Source organism: Embiotoca jacksoni, unplaced genomic scaffold (genome assembly GCF_022577435.1).
Source record: "Embiotoca jacksoni isolate LCO1_2020_lvr unplaced genomic scaffold, fEmbJac1.0.p SCAF_1, whole genome shotgun sequence".
NCBI lineage: Eukaryota > Metazoa > Chordata > Actinopteri > Embiotocidae > Embiotoca > Embiotoca jacksoni.
Window position 1 is genome coordinate 2,019,737 of NW_027185229.1, and position 20,264 is coordinate 2,040,000.

At 44.6% G+C, this 20,264-nt stretch overlaps 2 protein-coding genes across 5 annotated transcripts in view; both read right to left on the reverse strand.

Annotated features, from left to right (window-relative positions):
• Nucleotides 1-385: 385 nt before the first annotated feature.
• rft1 (RFT1 homolog) lies at nt 386-5,620 on the reverse strand. Of its 2 annotated transcripts, none has more exons than XM_069151104.1 (10): nt 5,378-5,620; nt 5,214-5,299; nt 4,438-4,560; nt 4,072-4,363; nt 3,853-3,987; nt 3,502-3,762; nt 3,269-3,413; nt 3,074-3,179; nt 1,443-1,692; nt 386-1,358 (listed from the first exon to the last, which is right to left on the reverse strand). In XM_069151104.1, exons 1-10 carry the CDS (start codon nt 5,438-5,440, stop codon nt 1,194-1,196), a joined length of 1,626 nt encoding a protein of 541 aa, XP_069007205.1. In that variant the 5' UTR covers nt 5,441-5,620; the 3' UTR covers nt 386-1,193. The 2 variants fall into 2 exon arrangements, with proteins under 2 accessions (XP_069007205.1, XP_069007199.1); XM_069151098.1 differs by having other exon boundaries at nt 1,443-1,725.
• A 1,056-nt stretch (nt 5,621-6,676) lies between these two features.
• The window catches only part of prkcda (protein kinase C, delta a), a 15,319-nt gene continuing 1,731 nt past the window's right edge, over nt 6,677-20,264 (reverse strand). Inside the window, exons 2-18 of one of the 3 annotated variants that reach the window (XM_069154508.1) lie at nt 17,067-17,199; nt 16,774-16,973; nt 16,604-16,670; nt 16,166-16,322; nt 15,532-15,563; nt 15,261-15,346; nt 14,716-14,845; nt 14,533-14,633; nt 13,127-13,220; nt 12,887-13,017; nt 12,597-12,770; nt 12,430-12,521; nt 9,514-9,576; nt 8,607-8,745; nt 8,333-8,521; nt 7,586-7,714; nt 6,677-7,477 (exon numbers count right to left, since the gene is read on the reverse strand). In XM_069154508.1, the coding sequence (XP_069010609.1) occupies nt 7,319-7,477; nt 7,586-7,714; nt 8,333-8,521; nt 8,607-8,745; nt 9,514-9,576; nt 12,430-12,521; nt 12,597-12,770; nt 12,887-13,017; nt 13,127-13,220; nt 14,533-14,633; nt 14,716-14,845; nt 15,261-15,346; nt 15,532-15,563; nt 16,166-16,322; nt 16,604-16,670; nt 16,774-16,973; nt 17,067-17,175 (2,052 nt within the window). In that variant the 5' untranslated portion in view covers nt 17,176-17,199 and the 3' untranslated portion in view covers nt 6,677-7,318. Of the gene's footprint in view, nt 7,478-7,585; nt 7,715-8,332; nt 8,522-8,606; nt 8,746-9,513; nt 9,577-12,429; nt 12,522-12,596; nt 12,771-12,886; nt 13,018-13,126; nt 13,224-14,532; nt 14,634-14,715; nt 14,846-15,260; nt 15,347-15,531; nt 15,564-16,165; nt 16,323-16,603; nt 16,671-16,773; nt 16,974-17,066; nt 17,200-20,264 lie in introns of all 3 variants that reach the window. The other 2 variants (XM_069154499.1, XM_069154489.1) reach the window with 2 other exon arrangements.

Sequence of the window (20,264 nt, forward strand, 5' to 3'; positions counted from 1 at the left end):
TTAAAATCAGTCCTGAACCAAGTCTAAAATCAGTCCTGAACCAAGTTTAAAATCAGTCCTGAACCAAGTCTAAAATCAGTCCTAAACCAAGTCTAAAATCAGTCCTGAACCAAGTTTAAAATCAGTCCTGAACCAAGTTTAAAATCAGTCCTGAACCAAGTCTAAAATCAGTCCTGAACCAAGTCTAAAATCAGTCCTGAACCAAGTTTAAAATCAGTCCTGAACCAAGTCTAAAATCAGTCCTAAACCAAGTCTAAAATCAGTCCTGAACCAAGTTTAAAATCAGTCCTGAACCAAGTTTAAAATCAGTCCTGAACCAAGTCTAAAATCAGTCCTAAACCAAGTCTAAAATCAGTCCTGAACCAAGTTTAAAATCAGTCCTAAACCAAGTCTAAAATCAGTCCTAAACCAAGTCTAAAATCAGTCCTGAACCAAGTTTAAAATCAGTCCTAAACCAAGTCTAAAATCAGTCCTGAACCAAGTCTAAAATCAGTCCTGAACCAAGTCTAAAATCAGTCCTGAACCAAGTTTAAAATCAGTCCTGAACCAAGTCTAAAATCAGTCCTAAACCAAGTCTAAAATCAGTCCTAAACCAAGTCTAAAATCAGTCCTGAACCAAGTTTAAAATCAAGTTTCTGACAAGTGTGGGCTTCTCACAATACCAATCCAAGTGTATTCTCATAAACAAGATAGAATACAAGGCCGAAGCAAGTGGACATAATTTACTTGATAAATGTAATTTCTATTTTTCTAAGTTTGTTGTCTTGTACCATTTGTTGATGCTAAAAACGTCTGGAACTTTTCAAATATAATAGAAAAATGTCAGGTTTTGGTCATTTGACATCAAAACATTTCATACTTTTTCTTTTAATCATCTGTAAGACGACGAATATGAATGAATTGACCTTGTTTTATTTGTGTGATGAAGGTCTGTAACACATTCAACAGTTTTCTTCAAATACATTCATGTTTTGTTTTTCAGCCACAGTCACGACGTTTCTTCATACTCGTACGTACGACACAGGCATGTTACAGTGATAACACGCACACACACACACACACACACACGCACGCACGCACGCACACACGGTGTATTTATAAAAATAAAAGTTGTTTCCTGCCTTCTCAGAGTCAAACTGTCCGTCAGTAACTTCACTTCTTCAACAGGAACTGGTGTCTTTCTCCCGTCTGATTTAAGTGTGTTTCTTTGTGTATCGGTCCAACAGCTGCGTCCTCACGAACTGAACGAGGCGAGTCTCCGTGAGGAGGACGGCTACGAGCACGGCGACCAGACACGCTGCTCCCACGGCGACGTGGACCAGCCGGCGCAGCCAGCCGCCGGCGCAGCAGAAGACGGCCTGAGGACACACGGAGGTCGAGTTAGAGGCACCGATTTAAATCTCCGAGTTAATATTGAGAGCTGAAACCCGGTTCTCCGGTACCTCTGAAACGGCCGTGACTCCTGCACTGACAGCCAGAGCCAGCAGCAGCAGCGGAGAGGGCAGCAGGCCCCTCAGAGGCCTCCACCCGCTGGACTGGAAGTACCGCTGGATGTACAGCAGGCTGTGGAGGATGCGGAGGCCCATGTTCAGGCAGTTTGCCAGGATGAAGCCGACGCCGCCGGCCCACCACGTCAGCACGTAGGACAGGAAGAGGAAGGACACGGACAGAGCCAGCATGACCAGGTTATACCTGAGGACCAAACACAGACGGCGGAGGAGCCTTCTGTAATCATAAACAATATCTGTCAAGTGTCAATCATAAAGATGATTGTAATCACTGCTTCACTCTTCTAGAGAAACTCTTGAATATAGAGGAAAAAGAATTGAGCAAAATGAAGAATTGCTTTGACGAAAATAAACTAACTTTATATTCAAGCAAAAAAACCTTATAATCTTTGGGAATCGAAACAGTAACCTAAAACAGGAAGTGACGTAGAAGTTGAATACGTTTTGGAAATAAAAAAATTTTGTGATAATTGACAACAAAATAAGTTGGAAAGTACACATAAACCATGCCACAACAGAAACATCCAAATTATTTGAAATACTGAACAAAGCCAAAGATTTTCTAAACCAAACTTCCCCTTACACATTTTACTGTTCCCTCATACAAATACAAAACAAACACTCATCCAGTCTTCATTCCCCCCAAAAAAGAGTTTTACGTCTCGTCAAATGCACTTTTTTTTTTTATCAAACTAACATTTAAGGATCTGGTGGATTTCAAAACCATCATGTACAAAGTAATAAATCAACAATAACTTGTTAGGATCGAGGGACTGAACACAACTTTAGAGGAACCTACATGTTAAAAAAAACAAAACATGAATGAGGACAAATACAAAGCAAGTTTCTTACGAAATATATATATATGCAGTAATGAGTTAAAACCTTCTGCCACTTTCTCAAAACTAAAAATAATCTTTCAGAATAAAATAATGAACGGTTATGTGATGGATTTGTGATGACTCTGTTTGTTTTTGTGTTGGTCAATCAAAGACACGATACTACGTCCCGCCCACCGATAGCTGTAACCTGACTGCACCACAGGCCTGTCAATCAAACAGACACGCCCCCAAAACCAGGTCTTCTTGAATCTTCTTTTCTAATGAATGAGGGATTATTTTCAGATGGACCTCCAGAAAACTAATAAGAAGGAGTGACTTTAGCTAACAACACCGAGATAACTGATGGACACATTTTATTCACTTTGGATTTGATGAGAGAAGTTGAATGGGAGTCTATGGAGCCGGAGGCTTTTTGGAGCCGACCTCTAGTGGCACTCGCTGGTATTGCAGCTGAAGACACTTCTGCATCAGAACCATTATTCAGACCTGGAAGCTACGAACTCTTTTATATCCAGTCAATAAGGTAGAAATAAGAAAGTTGTTCAACATGATTTCTATCCTTTTGATTTGACTGTTGTTTTCTAATGTGAACGACGTTTCTTCTTTTGTTTGCTTTTATTGTGAATGACATTTATTTTGTTTCTTTTTCATGTCCAACAAACTGGTCAAACTGGATAAACGTGTAATATGCTGTGTGATAACTGTGTCTGTCTCCGTTCTTACTTGTCAACCTCCTCTTGGCTCATCGCAGCAAACACGAAGCACTCGGTCACACCGTTGACAGCCAGCAGGAGGACGTAACAGCTGTAGCTCCGCAGCAGACCGGGTCCTTCACCAAGCACAAACATTACATCACCAACACGTGCAACAGAAAAGACCTTCATCTGCTGTCATGTTTCACATGTCGGTGTCACATACCGGCTCCGCTGCTCAGCAGAGAGCCGCCGTAGATATCCAGAGCCAGGTGAGAGTAGGCGTAGCCGAACACGCTGATAATCAGCCCGATCACCAGCACCAGCTTCAGCAGGCACTCCAGGACCTCTGCTGCCATGGAAACGTCTTCCTGTAAAACAAAACCCACAACAAGAGGTTAAATGAAACCCAGGATTCGCTCCGAGCCGCTCACGGAGACACGTCGGTGTTCATCTCACCTGTTTTTGGCTCCTGGCGTCGCGTCCTCTCTTCAGCACTTTGCCAAAGAAGATGTAGAAGCTTTCCTCGATGGGCAGGAAGATGAAGCGCGCCACCATGGAGCCCAGGTTGTTGACGATGTCGTAAACCCCCTGGTCCCCGAAGCTCAGGACGTTCAGGAAGGTCATGACGTAGCGCTCGCCCTCGGTGAGGATCTGCTTCAGGAAGGACTGCTTGAAGAAGCTCCACGTGAGCCGGGCGAGAGTCCGGTCGACCAGCGGCTTCAAACGCAGCGACAACCAGGAAGATCAGGACAGGACGGGACATCTGATGACTCACACTATGATTTAAAGGACAGAAACCATCGCTACCTCTCCATCGGCTCTGCGGGGCAGCAGATCTCCAACACGACGCAGAGGGAAGCTCTTCTTCTCCGCCTCTTCAGACCCCAAGAAACGAATGAAGTAGACGGCGTAGCATAAGACGAGGAAGCCGGTGTAGACCATCTGAGAGGAGCCGAGGGTCAAATCAGCACAAGCTGAAGGACGGATTTAGAGAAAGGATGCGGAAGAATTGAGCTGGTTTCTTACGTGAGCAGCAGAGAAGATGTAAAGATCCCAGCCGCGGGCGAACACCACCAGCACCACCGTCACGCTGCACTTGGCGATCATCGCCAAGCTCTCCGCGACCACCTTCAGCCGCACCAACATGTGAGCCTGAGCCAGAACCCAGAGGGGCTCGGCGAGGAGCTCCTGCACCCCCGACAGGCCGAACAGCACCACGGCGGGCCCGTAGTACGGGACGGTCCGGGCGTCCGGGACCTCCAGGAGCCACAGCCACACGCAGACCAGCAGGACGGCCCACAACACGCCCAGCGGCAGCCTGGAGGACGGAGACGCCGGGCGATGAGCGTCGGAGACGAACACGTGACGCACAAAACGCTTCGGTGAACTCACGTCAGCCACAGCAGGTTGACGACTTGTCTCCAGCTGCGGTTCGTTCCCGTTTCTCCGCTCAGACAAGCTCTCCGGAAAGCCTCTCTGGATAAAAACACCAACGTGGAATACAGCAGCGTGAGCCTGCAGGACGAAGACGCACAAACAGCTGATGACATCCGGCATCTTTCATGACTTCCACACGACTCCGTGATATTTTTACCATAAGACACAATTTAGATGGAGATCAACAGTAATTCATTCATTTTGAATGCGTCTGAAACAACCAGCGTTGTAATCGGATCAAAGTATTCTTTATATTCAAAACCAAAACTGGATTTCAGTACAAACAAGATATCGATTAAACAGGCAGAAGAAACCAATCGTCGACAACAAATTATTATGGGACAAACAAATACAGGAATGTGTAACTAAAATGAGAAACACTTGTGAGAGTTGCAGGAAACAACAAACATGTAAATCAGACAAAAACACAAAACAACTGCAGCTGGTTCAGAATAAAGCAGCAAGTCACTAAAGTACAAGACCGCGTCTGTGTTCATGAACAACATCACAACAACACGACCACCCTGTTTGTAAACAGGAAGTGTTTTAGTGGAGACGCTCACAATTATTAAACTATTTTTAATTATTTAACTGGCATTTTACCGAGACCCAAAAAAGATATTTAATTTGTATTCATTATGTAATGTTTTATTTGGACTCGTCCCACAATGTGTCAATCAAACAATCAAACAAACAAACAAACAAACAAACAAACAAACAAACAAACAAACCTGACGTTGACCACCCCGATCAGCTCTTTGGACACGAACCGCAGCGTGAACGCATTGAGGAGGAAGGTGAGCAGCCGGAACATCACCTGAGACCACAAACAGGAGATACCACGTGAGCACGTGCAGCAGCGCGTCACGCACACCTGTGTTGCGTCTCGACTTACCTGCAGCAGCACATTATACGACGCCGAAGTGGACGCGTTCTTCAGGACATCCCGGGAGCTCATTTTGGACTTCCCTCTGACTCGTCTCAAACTTCCGTCAGGTGTGAAGTCGACGAAGAGAAATCATTCTCCGGTCCTGCCGCGAAAACTGTCCGCGTGCCCGCCTGAAAACCGACAACAGCCCGCATTCATGCTGACAAAGTTGGGCAGCAGCGAGACTCGAAGCCGGGGAGTAAAAGTACTTCCGTACACATCCGTACGCAGGTACGTTACGCGATGACGTCAGAGAATGTTTATTCACCGGGGTGCCGCTAGAGGGCGGAACCTTCCTTCCGATTGGTCCGGCACAGCAACAGGTCTGCGGTTCGTATTGAGAATGCTCATCTCTACGTAATCATCCCGGGTTCGTTCGCGATGAACTGATTCGAATGGATAAATTCTACATTCATAAAATAAAATAACTGAAATTAAAGACGAGGAATTTGATTAAACGGTTCCTAAGATCTGTATAAGGAACAAACAGCCTCTAAAAATGTCCTGCCAACAATGAGCATGTTTGCATATTTCCAACAGTTCAGTGGCTCTGTATGAGGTCTATTTAAGGATCATTTTTGTCAGTAGAATAACTGTAAAATTGCCTTCTGTGTTCTTTACAGTGATTATTGATTTTGTTCATTTATAGATCTACAAAATTCAGCCCCCATAAAAGGATTAACGTGTCAATATTTGTTTCCAAGAAGAGTATTATTGTGAAAAACAAGTTGACACAGTAAAAAACCTTTGAAATTTCCACTCGTAATATTTTTTTAATTCAGTCAGTAACTTTGAGGCCAATAAAAACACTTCAGGCTCGAAGGATACGACACACTTAAGTTCATTTTAGAGTACAAGAAGTCTCCATGCAGGCCTGCGTAGGGCAGTTTCACTTCCTCCTAATCAAAACTATAAATTAGAATAACTTACAGCCTCACCACAATTAGTCCACAAATACGGATGTTACTGTACTTGTTCTCCTCATATACAACTCTTAACTCTAACTCTTAATTAATGCAGTCATGAAGCACCAGAGATCCATTTTTGTTACCAAAGGACCACGACTACTTTTATAGCAGATACAGCCTGTTAAAATGTGAATTATAAGACGACACACTAAACTGAAAACTATCATCCACAACAATATTCAACTGATGACCTGCAGAATCTTTCATTAGTAATGACAGAATTATTAATGAAAAGTCCCTTTTTTTTTATTTTTTTTAAACAAAGTAAAATGCAGAAATGTAAACTTGATCACAGAGCTGGGAGATGATGTTTTTTTTTAATCAGATGTAAAATATGGAGACAGTAAAAAAAGGTACATCCTCAGCAAACCAATATACATGTTACAACAATATACATATACATGTTCTATATACACAGCATGTCAGTGACTTCTTCCGGCTCATTGATTACAGTCATGTAACATCACTGTCTGCCCCCCCTCCCCCCCCTCCCCCCCACTGCCAACTCAGCTGTTTGATCTTTACATGGCACCATTCAGTTGACCACAAAGTTCTTCTTCTGCTTTTGATTCATCAAGACATCTGAAGCACACAGTACACTTATTCTTACCTCGGCATTATTTGGGTTGAATTGAACGTGAGAGGGACACAAAATGGCTGCTGATGGTGAGCAGTGACGTCAGAAGTGGAATGTCAGGATTTTCACCCCCCCATTCCTTTTATTAATTACTCATACAGGCCTTTTCACAGCCGAGACACTTAATAGGCATGCGCACAAACACGATAACATCTATATGTACAGTACGAGGGGCGCGTCTCTACTTCTACACGTACCCGAGGAGTTTGTGCTTGAAATGAAGTTTATATGAATGCTGAGTGTGGAGCAGGCGAGCAGAACCGACCCATAATCAGTAGGCAGAGGAACCGCAGTCGGATCGGCTCACTTCTCTAAAAGGTGCTCCATCTTGGGGTTAATGAATGAAAACCCAGCGAACGCCGACTGGTCCATGGAGTCTATGAAGTTCTTGTCGCTGTGGGAGAGACGAGGCTTCTCGCTGAGGAACTCCCGATCAAAGTTGCTGCAGTCGTTTGGCGCTTTCTGTAATCGACCACAAACAAAATGTCAGCATGAGTGATAACAGAGACAGGTATCCGTCACAGTTTAATCGTGTGTGTGTGTGTGTGTGTGTGTGTGTGTGGGCCGTACCACTTTTGGTTTGAAGGGGGGTTCGACCTCTCGCCTCTCCAAGGCCTGCCAGTTAAAGGCCTTGAAGAAGGGGTGTAACCGGATGTCACCCACGATTCCTAGCCGGCGAGTCGGGTCTCTCTCAAACAACTGCAGGGAAGCAAAGTCAGAAAGGTTAAAAAAGAAAGATAAAACGTACATCTCAAACACAACAGCTTTACAGTTGGAGACGTGTGAATTATCCAGGTGAGTTTAAATACATTTCACACTTAAAATGTTACTTTTTTGTGACATGAAATGACATTTATTGTGAAGAAAGATGGAACAACATCACTTGTCAATCAAAATATAACTCCAAAAAGAAGTCTGGTAAGTTTTAGCTAATAAAATAAATATACAATTAAAAGAATGCAGGTAGAAATGCATTGGACCAACAGTAGCCTCACTAAATGCCACTTACAGTATTTCTGTCATAGTTTGGCCTTTGTGCAAAACTGAAACTAAACAAACCTGTTGTGAGATTTATAGTTTATGTATCATGTGAATCACTGGAGCCTCTGGCTGAGTAACAGCTGTGAACTTCATCCCATGAACACTGTCCAAACACGTTGGGATGGTACATTCCAGCTTTCTCAAGTGACAACCTGATTTATTTGTGTTAGTTTAAAATATTCGTTTTTTTCTATTCAACACTTATGAAGCTCGTGGAAGTTTGCTGATAGTTCAACTCTCCGAATACGTTTCATGTTTGAGCAGAGCGGTACTGACCCGCTCCATCAGGTCTCGGGCCTCCTTGTTGATCCAGCGGGGATAATGTGGAGTGTCCATGCGGATGGACTCGAACAACTCGTCCTCGTCGTCTCCGTGAAACGGCGACTGACCGACCAGCATCTCGTACAGCAGCACGCCGAACGACCACCAGTCCACCGAGAAGGAGTACTTCTGTCCCAGCAGGATCTGAGGTCAAACACACGGTTGGAAATCCCAGAAGGACACAAAACAAACGGTATCGGGCCGAGAGAGAGCGAGTGTGAAGCGTCACCTCCGGAGCGATGTAGTCCGGAGTCCCACAGAAAGTGGTGGCGCGGTTCTCCCCGAACACGTTCTCCTTACACATGCCGAAGTCAGCGATCTTGATGTGACCTTCGTGATCGAGCATCACGTTGTCCAACTTCAGATCTCTGCACACAGAACAAGCACAAAAGGACTGGAAACACATCGGACACATTTTCACAATATTTCATTTCGCTATTATTTTGTTGTTTATCAGAATTAAAGGCAAAACACAAAATTAAGACCTTACAATTAATTTAAATTTTGACCAGCTGGACTGTGAAATGTTGAAATGCCCACTGCCTTCTCACTCCAGCCACAAACAACCATCCAACTCACAACTTACAGCCTGTTTAGAAGGACTTTACCGCTGGTTGTCTATATTTTATGCACAAATTATAAGCTGTATTTATGTAAAGTTGTCATATCGATAACTGTTTTCATGAAACCTTTATTTCCACTGTGATGTGAAAAGTTCTAAACTTTCTTCAGATAATTCGATGATTGTGAGTAAATTCATTAGAAATGATTCTTACGTGGTTCCCAAGTTGAAAGCACTAATTCTTACATTTTAAAAGCAGCTTCTTCTACGATAAGACTTGAACTAATTTACATTAAATGTTTTGTTCATAGAATATTTGGAGTGCACTCACTGCAACAGTTTTATAAACAGACCTTTCTCAGCTGCATTCCCACACAATAATGAAGTGTGAAAATTTGTGGGATTACCTAACAAAGTAAGTTTAGGGTCTCTGCAGGTTCATTTTTCCTTTGCACTTGTAAATAAACTGAAATATTGGTGAGTTCAGACAAAATGTTCTGCTGTGATGTAAAGAAAATAATATAAATATATTTTTTACGGCACATTCAGGTGTAATTGATGTCTTCGCTCTGACCTGTAGATGATTCCTTTGGAGTGTAAGAACTGAAGACCACAGACGATCTCGGCAGAGTAAAACCTGGGAGGACAGAAAGCAGACGGATGTCAGCGCCTCGTCTCTGACGGGAAGCTGCAGATATCCGACTACAGGAGCTGGCAGCTGAACGCCGGCGTCATCGCACGCTCGTCTCGGTGTAGACCTGAATTATTGACGAGGACATTTGTATGGAGGAGCAGACAGGTGAATAACACTCTCATAATGTGAAACCGGAGAGCCGCCGGGAGCCGAAGGATTAGCCTGTCGCCGACCTGCTTCTCTCGTCGCGTGTGTCAGGTGAAACGATTGAGTGCTGACAGCAGACGCAGCTCTGAACCCACTTCCTGGTCCGTCACTGTAAACGGCCCACTGACGGGTTTTATCTACTTATTATCTCCCACTGAACGGCGTTAGAAACACAGCTCTTGTTTCAGAAAGTAGAAAGTGCTCTCATATGTTCAGAGTTTGCAGCGTGTACGTAAGTTGGGCTCTGCTGTGAGAGACACTGAGATGATGAACTGGACTCTGTGTGATGGTCAGCAGAGCTGCTGGAAGAAAAGGCCTCAGCCTGGTAAAGAGGTCACCTGAAACTCTGCAGTTCACTCACTGCCCGAGGAAACGTTGCATAACTCAATCCAGGAGACACGAACCATTTGAGTGACAGCTCGAGCAGCAGCACACGAGATTATCACATTTAAATGAGGGATGTCACAACAACAACGTGATGCCAAAACTCTGAAAACGTGACAGTGTGCAGGTATATTTATCCAAACTTTTTGGCTTTTTTAATTTTTTTAATCTGATCTCCCCTCGCTCCCTCCACCTGTGTCTGCTCCGCACCCAGCTGAGGTGGAGCTCCGCCCACAGTGAGACACAGAGATCAGAGGACAGAAACACAGCAGAGTTGGAGCTCCGCCCACAGTGAGACACACAGAGATCAGAGGACGGAAACACAGCAGAGACTCTCACACTGAGCTGGAAACAAGCAGCTGCTTATAAAATAGGCCAATAACAGAAATACAATATTTTCAGCTGGACCACAGCAGCAGGTGGGCGGAGCTATAAATAGTCTCACTGAGTGAGAGATCAAAGTTACACTGCAGGTCGGATGAACGCTGCAACTTTTCAAATTAATGCTGAAACACATTCATTTAATAGATTTATTATTTTCGGTATTTAGAATCGTAGAATTTCAATGGTTTGGTTTTCGAGCATAATTCTGGTGTTGTGACATCTTTTATTTAAATACATGTAACATATGTCAACAAACACATAAGTGAATGCATTGAGAGATGATGAAACCGTCCACTCTCTCCGTCCCGTCTCACAGAGAGTAAATGATCCAGGATGACTACGGTCACTGAGTGAGGAGGATCACATGTCCATGTTTGTAAAGTAGAGAATTACTGCTGTGGTCCGACGGGTCGGAGACGGAGCCGCTGGTTTAACTACCGGAGATCAAACGGCTGTTTTAACACTGAAGGCAGTAAAGGTTCGTAAAAGTGACGGTAACCGGTAACTTAAACCGACACAGCAACCAACTGTCAAACCAAACTAACTAAGAGGTCCAAACACGCTTCGTATGATTCTCATTTTGACTTTATCCACGAAAATCGAATTTCAACTTTTTTCTCAAAATTTCAACTTTATTTTCGACATTTCTAGTTTTTTCCCGACATTTCAACTTTCTTCTTAACATTTCTACTTTATTGTCAAAATGCAAAATAAAAAAAGTGTCCCTTTTACTCCGTCGTACCGTTTCCTTGTTTTAAACTAGTTCCAAAAGCAAATATTTTGTCCTCTAATTATCACACGACACAATCATTACTCTTGTATTTATTTTCTTAAAACTTTATTCCTAAGAACCGTTAGCAGGTTTGTAAAAGTGCGACTTTCTAAAAGTTTAGTTGGCGGTGGATTTTGTAACACTTTCTTTTACCCGCCTGCTGTTGTTTTTTCCTGGAGGGATTCCCACAGTTCAATGAGAGGTGGGTGGAGGTAACTGACACACACACACACACACACACACACACACACACACACACACACACACACACACACACACACACACACTATTCACTCCTTACAAGGCCTGTCAGCTAGTGAATAGGAGGTAGAGGATGTCAGCCCGGCCCCCCTCCATCAGACTGCTGTACATTATGACAAAGAAAAGCATAAAGGGAGGCGGACAAAGAGAAAGTAAACACATGCTCTTCTCTACGTTTCTGCTTTCCATCCACTTCATTCATTCTGTGAGCAGCAACACGAGCATGTTAGCATTCAGCCGTGATCGTGTGTTCGGTTTCCAGTCAGTTTATGTCAGACGTGAGAGAGCCGCTTTGACAAAATCAAAGTCTTACTCATTGTTTAATAACATTTATTCACATAGTTGAGCTCCACCCAACCAGCTGAATCAGCTTCTTTTATGTGAACAATAACAAACGGATCCATTTTGTATCACAACAGCTTAAATTCAACAGCATGTGCATGATTTTTTCTGTATGTTTTTAATTTGAAAAGTCGCAGCGTTCATCCGACCTGCGGTGTAACTTTGTTTACTCATTCAGTGTCAGACTCTCTTTATAGCTCCGCCCACCTGTTGTTGCGGTCCAGCTAACAATATTGTATTCATGTTATTGATCTCATTTGTGAGCAGCTGTTTGTTTCCAGCTCAGTGTGAGAGTCTCTGCTGTGTTTGTGTCCTCTGATCTCTGTGTGTCTCACTGTGGGCGGAGCTCCACCTCTGCTGTGTTTGTGTCCTCTGATCTCTGTGTGTCTCACTGTGGGCGGAGCTCCACCTCTGCTGTGTTTGTGTCCTCTGATCTCTGTGTGTCTCACTGTGGGTGGTTTCCGTCCCCCTGATGTACGTTATTGTAACTGACAGGTGAGACTCACGTGGTTCGGTAGAGTTCGAAGCGTCCTTTCTCCTGAATGTGAAACATCAGGTCACCTCCATTCAGATACTCCATCACAAAGAACAGATGCTCCTGTGGGCAGGTTGCACTGTTAGTATCGAGGTCAGAGTTCAAACCAACGAGGTGGAGACAGCGTGACGGGACTACCTTGGTTTGGAAGGTGGAGTAAAGGTGTGTGAGGAAAGGGTTTTCCCACGCTAAAGCCAGGACTCTCTTCTCCACCATCGTGCACTCAACGTCGTCATCCATCAGCACCACGTCCTTCTTCAGAGCCTTCACGGCAAAATACTCTCCACGCCCCTTCAGCTCAGCAAGGAGGACCTAAGAAGAGGAGGAGGAGGAGGAGGAGGAGGAAGAGGAGAGTATTGCTGCTTCACTCATGGTTCTCCTCTCCCTCTGGAGTTTTTAAGACATCAGTCTGACGTTGTTCTTCGTACCTTCCCGAAGCTGCCTTTTCCTAAGACCTTGTGGAGGATGAAGTTGTCCACATTGAGCCGGGTCAGATGGGTGATACGAGACGTCGGCCGTGGGTTGGACCCCTCCCACAGTCGGCCATAAGGAGATCCATCTAATGCCACCAATAGAAATAACTTATTGACAGAATCACCTCAAAGCTCTGCGTATTATTCTGTAAGTGTTATCAGTGCACAGTCAGTGAGAGCACATTAAAAACGGACCGGTGATGTCCAGCCCGGCCAGCTTGCTGACTTCATCGTAGATTCCAATATCGGATAGATTCGGCAGGTTTGGATCTGAGCGACGAGTCGAAGGCTTCTGGCAAAAACAGAGAAAGAAAAATGAAAAATAAGCAGGAAACCGCCACGCAAACAGTTTCCCAGCACGGCTCACTCATCCAGCCGAGGAACACTCTCCTTAAAACCACAGAAGTTCCAGAACAAAGCGGTCGTTAAAACACAGCAGAGCAGGAAGCTCAGGTTAACGTGGAGGTCAGGTGTCACCGAACTATTCGTCAACTCACACGGGTGATGAGCAGTTTCACATTCAAGTGACACTCAGTTGGACAGTTAGTTTTTTGATAGTTAATAATATAGTTGTAATAAAGATATTGTCATTGACGCTCAGTCTGGGTGAGAAATGCTCTCAGATTTGGAATAAATGTTAAAAAAAAAAAAAACAGGCTGTGAGAAGAAGTGAATTTACAGCCAGGAGAAGGATCACAGTTAAGATCACAGTTCGGGTCGACATCAGGACATTTGTGTTTTGTAAAATCTTTCTCCAGAGAGCTGTACTTAGAACAGGTCCAACAAACATAGGATATCTTTCCATTATCTGGTTTAACAAAACCTAACAAAGACGCACACGGTTACACGGAGCTGGTTCACAACTCGACTCAAGAGTTTCCCAATCCAGCCCTGAGCGCGTTCACATAAAAGGGGAGGAGTTTGTAGCCTCTGGACAATCACAAACACAGACACGTGTGCTGGCAGCAGAGAGACATATTTTACAAACGAGGAGCAAATTATAATTTTAGGAAAATATGAGAAAGTTAAACACATAATCGAGGCTGAAAGCATCTGCAGAATGCATGAAGGACTTTTTACATGAGTCTTTTAGCAGATCATATGATGCAGATATCCAATTAATATTATGTTTTGATTGACCTTTTTTTTTAAAATTTATTATTGCTTTATTAATAATAAAGTGGAACTATTGTGAAATCTTTATTATACTTTTGGCTTTCATGAAACTCTTGGATAACATCTAAGTAAGTATTACCAAACTCCAGCCTCCAGACAAACAACTCCTAAAGAGAAAACAATGCAATTTCTGTAAAAACAAATGTTTCAGAAAATAGGCTAAAAATCTTATTATTTGTGGCACGACGTTCAAATATATTAAGGGCTTATCTACAATTGTTTCATGAGTATTTTTTCAAACCCATCTCAGTTTATTCATATCTGAGAGACAGATGATGTAATCAGATACCTGCAAAGAGCCATGCTGTGATTTAATTAAGTAGCATGATACTTGAGTCAGACTCATTCTTATATTTTCCTCTGACTTTATGTTAAACTCTTAAAACACCTGATGGACATGCAGTGAGTGTTTTCCATGAACTCACCTGGCTGACTTGTGTGAGTGCTTCAGCGAGTAGTTTCTGGTTGATACCACACAGGTTGGCTACTTTATCCTGACACTTGTGATGGACATTCATGGCACAATCTACCAACAGAATAAAACCGGCCTGTTAAAAACGTGTAAAGGCACTGCAGTGACCATCCGGTTGACCGTATCTGCACCGTACCTTCGCACTTCAGGCCTTGTTTGACGAGACCCCACAGCAGGCTGCCGCAGTGGTCGCAGAAAGTGGGACTCATGTAGTTGTTGATCTTGAAACGGTGCGGCATGTCAATTTTGAAGCGCTCCTTCTGGAACTGCGGGGACAAAGAGGATTGATTATCTCCATGGATGATGGACGGTAACTGGATCCCGGTCAGCGGCCTGTAACGTCTCGCAGCCCTGTCCACGTGCCTCATCTTTGTTTTTCTGTGTTTTGTTTAGCAGCTGTGGATAAAAAGTTTCTAAAACGTTTCTTCCCGGGTCTGATTTAAAATGCCTGTTTGAGGCCACGCCCCCTCTGGCATCACCCTCCGTGGGTATGGTTGCTCTCTATTATCTCGGTCAGCCAGGTCATCATCTTCCTCCACTAACAGAGCTTTATTTGAAGTGGAAGCTCCCTGATATCTTCGTATCAAACCTCTGACCCTGCTTTATCTGAGGAAATGAGCACAGCTGCTGCTCGTGTGAAGTCAGAGTACACGATGTGCTGCAGAAACATGAGTGACATACCACCGTGTCCCGACTGTTGGCAGCGGTGCCGGTACATCTGCCGATGATTTTATCTATGCATTTCTTGTGGATGGCTGCGTTACATTCTGAGGAAAAGCAAAAATAAAACAGAGTTGTACACTTTGATTCAGTGTTGAGCAGGTTGCAGTGAAAAGGTGTTTTTATCTACAGTCAAGTGCACATTTTTAGTTCATACTATTTATGCATCGGGCTGCTATTTTACGGAGCTTTTTTTTTTTACAAAGGTTCTTATTTAAACCATCATACTTACGTCTGCATTTATAGCCTTGCTTGTTGAGTCCCCTGTGGGAGGCAGAGAGAGAGATACGAGTCCATTTGTATTATTCTCAGGTCACGTGAATACTCTGCTGATTAATCCCTTATTAATGATAAAGAACAGATAAAGAGCAGCATCCTGATTTGTGTTTCAAGTGGGACCAAAATGGGCCACAAAGCCAATAATTCTGTGGTAATCAAAGTCATACTATAGTAATTTGTTTTTATTATTTTTATTACACTTTATTAATCCCCGACGGGAAATTTCTTTGCTGCAGCAGGCTGCCACTATGAACACAACCTTGTTGGTTATATTACAAACGTTGGTTTATGGTCTCTCAGATATTTATAATGTTGCTTTTTGGTTGTTCATATTAAAAATGCGACACAAACACTTCAATAAGTGTACAAAGAGAAGAGGCATGTCCTGCACCTCTCTCAGGTCCAAACAGAAGAGCAATCAGAGTGTGAGGTTGGAGAGTTGAGTTGAGATAATGTTAAACGGGGCCAAATGTCAGGAGTTTCCTGAACACCATGTTTGTAATGTCTCTGTATCTGTCAGCTGTTATCTGACCAGTGGTTTTGGGAGCTGCAGCTGCCTTCAAGGTGCGTTTATAACTCCGACTGACCAGACGAACTCTCGGCACACGGAGCAGAAAGTGGGCTGTCTGAAGAAGGTGGCGATGAACTCGTGGTTCTTTATGAAGTGGATCTTGGCCTGCTTGATGGCCCCTCGTCTGCGGTTCAGCGTCGGAGCCTCTTCCTCCTTCACAGCCAGCTTACTCTCTTCCAGACACACAGGGAGAGAAACACAGATCGGTCATTGCACAACACGGCGAAGGAGAAACAAGGTCGGTTTATGGTCGTTACAGATTGACAGCCTTGGTGATGATCTGTGGGGATGCGTAGGGATGTGAAGACTTGAGAATGATCTCATTAAATTAGGAGAGGAACACGACGATTAGTGGCTGATAGGTTTATTTCTACACAATGTTTTAACTGGTTATTAAAAGGGGATCTCGGACATTAAAGATGGGAAATCTACAAAAACTATTATTTCCTTTCACCTGTATCCACGCCCTCCAGAAAATACTGCACGGCCATCATCACCTTCCCAGAAGGATGGAGATCCACCTGAACACCAAACACACACACACACACACACACACACACACACAGTTAAAGAAGACCTTGAGGTGTCGCCATACAGCACAGAGGACAGTCTGCGGCGTCCTACCCAGAATTCAGCGCGGCCGTTGGCTTTCTTGCAGCGCTCGGCGAGGACGGAGACGCCGACAGTGACCTCCGCCAGCGGCTCCTCTGCCGTCTTCATCAGCAGCACCTCCAGCACGCGGCCCTCGTAGATGTGGGCGTCGAAGCTGGCCTTCCAGGCCGGGTACATGGTGGGTTTCCGCTGCACCAGGGTCTTACCTCGTTCTGACAGGAAGTGCGACAAGATTTTGACCTGATAACTTTGTCCACAGAAATAACAGCTTCTGTAAAAGACGGGAGATTCGAAGGTTCTCTCACCGGTCGTCAGAGCTTCCTTCATCTTGATGGCGCAGAAGGGCGGGTCGGCCAGAGGAGGCAGGACGCCCAATTCGAACGAGTTGAAGGCGATCCTCAAGAAAGGAGCCATGATGATGAGTACCAGGGTCACCTGCTGTCAGACGTGAGCAAAAGCAGGGTTACCATGGCGACACTTATCTATGACAACACGCACAGTTACAGTCCATCATCATATCCACTTCAGTATATTCTGGTGGAGTAACAGTGGCAGCTGAGCAACACGTCCATCCCGACAACAAACGCCGTCACAGAAAGAGGATAAGATGGCACCGCTTCCACTGATGTCTGAGGAACAGACTTCAGATATATTCCTGCTCCTGTCACCCCGTCAGACACCTGCACCCCCACCGGAAAACCCTCAACCAACACAGAGCTGCTTCTGTTCAACGCTGAGCAGAACCGTGACTCTGCTCCGGGTCTCGTACTTTTCACTTTGAGACGTTTAAAAGTCCGTCACACCCACATGGAGGAGGCACACGACATGTAGGAACAGCTGGTTTTGTGTGGGGGGGTCAGATTGTTGCAGGTTTTTGTGCATCTGAAACAATATTGTGGTTGGAAGCAAAAGTAAAGATAAAAATGTACCAGTCATCATGTATTTGGTGTATTTTCCAGTTTGACCCCATTTAAGTGAAAGTGAACTGAAAAAAGTGAGACACATTAAATAAAGTTTATGCTGCTCCTTGACATCTGGTGAGAAATCAGTCACCGTTGGTGCATGAAGGATTTACTGCTCACATACAGTGGAGGACATCATTATTTGATCTCTTGCTGATTTTGTAAGTTTGCCCACTGATAAAGAAATGAATGGTCTGTAATTGTAACTGAGGTTTATTTTAACAGAGACGGAATATAAAAAAAAAAAAAAATCCAGAAAATCACATCATGTAAAAGTTATAAAATGATTTGCATTTGATTGTGAAATAAGTATTTGATCTCCAACCAACCAGGAAGAAGTCTGTCTCCTACAGACGGTTAGATTCATCCTCTCGCTTTGAGAAAGTTCTCTGAATCTCAACACGTCACCTGTATAAAAGACACCCGTCTCAACTCATCACCTGTATAAAAAGACACCTGTCCACAGACTCAATCAATCAGATTCCAACCTGTCCACCATGGAGACCAAAGAGCTGTCTCAGGACGTCAGGGACAGATCGTAGACCTGCACGAGGCTGGAATGGACTACAAGACCATCGGCCAGCAGCTCGGTGAGAAGGAGACAACTGTTGGTGAGATTATTGGGAAATGGAAGAAACACTAAATGACATGGATCTCCTCGGTCTGGACCTCCTCGGTCTGGATCTCCTCGGTCTGGGGCTCTATGGAGATCTGGCCTTGTGGGGTATCGATGATCATGAGGAAGGTGAGGGATCAGACCAGAACTACACGGAGGAACTTGTTCATGATCTCCAGACAGCTGGGACCACAGTCACCATGGAAACCATCGGTAACACACGACGCCGTCATGGATTAAGATCCTGCAGCGCTGCGAGGTCCCCCGGCTCAAGAAGACACATGGACAGACCCGTCTGAAGTTTACCAACGAACACCTGAAGGATTCAGAGAAGGCTTGGAGGAGGTGACGTGGTCAGAGGAGAACAACATCCAGCTCTTTGACATCAACTGGACTCGCCGTGTTTGGAGGAAGAGAAACGCTGACTAGAACCCGAGGACACCGTCCCACCGTCCAGCATGGAGGTGGAGACATTCTGCTTTGGGGGTGTCTCTCTGCTGAGGGGACAGGACGACTTCACCGCATCGAGGGGAGGACAGACGGGGCCGCGTACCGGGACATCTTGGGGGACGACCTCCTTCCCTCAGCCGGGACACTGAAGACGGGTCGTGGACACAATGACCCAAAACATGCGACGAGGCAACAAAGGAGCGGCTCAAGAAGAAGCACATGAAGGTCACGGAGAGGTCGAGCCGGTCTCCGGACCTTCATCCCAGAGAACATCTGAGGAGGGAGCTGAAGCTTCCTGTTGCCGAGCAACAGCCTGGAAACCTGAAGGATTTGGAGGATCTGCAAAGAGGAGTGAACAACATCCCTCCTGAGATGTTCAAACCTGGAGACCAACTACCAGAAACATCTGACCCCTGTGACTTATCTCACAATCAAATGCAAATGAATTTATAACTTTTATATGTGATTTTCTGGATTTTTTGTTGTTGTTGTTGTTGATATTCTGTCTCTCACTGTTAAAATAAACCTCCATTACAATTATAGACCGTTCATTTCTTTGTCTGTGGGCCAACTTACAAAATCAAGGAAATCAAATAATGATTTCCTCCACTGTCCATAATGCTGCAGACAAAGCTACAACTGTCTGTATAACTGCTGCATGCTCCACCCGTGTGTGTGCGTGTGGTGAAGAAGGTCATGTTTGTCAATGTCACGGCCTTACGTAACCGCTGTGGTAGCTGCACAACTGGGTATAAAATGCGACCACAACATCAGAGTGTCCTACTTGTGCCTCTGCTGCAGTACTTGTTTTGTCCCCCGTCACTGTGTGGTTTTTCTTTTTCTTTTGCTGTGTGGTTTCTGACAGGCTGCAACACTGGAGGTGTTTGATGGAGCTACAAAGGCAGAGCGAGCCTCGACATGTCGTTAATCCAAACACGAGCCCGCTGAGCTCCACAGTAGGCCGAGCTGGTATTCACAGTCCTAAAACCAGAACCGCCCACAGTGAGACAAGAAAAGTAAGATGAAAAAAGAAAAAAAATTAAATAACACAGGCAGGAAAAAAAGAAGAAGAAAGAAAGCAGGCGGCAGTAAGAGGGGAGCGTGATGAAGGAGCGTGATGAAGGAGCGTGATGAAGGAGCGTGTTCCCCGGCTCACGCCTGCTGCTCGCTGTGAATTTGTTTTTTTTAGAGAGCAGGCTGTGATTGAGGGCGAGCTGGTGATTGATCGCAGCTTCGATCCGTCCTGTCTGTCGAATCCACCGGTTTATGTCCCACGCGGCGGCAGCACACTGTCGTTCTTTAACTTCCACCACACTTCCTGTTCCGCTTCATGCAGTCGCTTCCCCAAAGCCTGAGTTAATGAACAACACTGAAGGGTTTTTGTGTTCTTATCGTACTAAATATAACACGACATCATCTCACCCAAGAATCTGGGCTGAGACTCGACGTAATTACTGTGAAATAACTGTATTCGT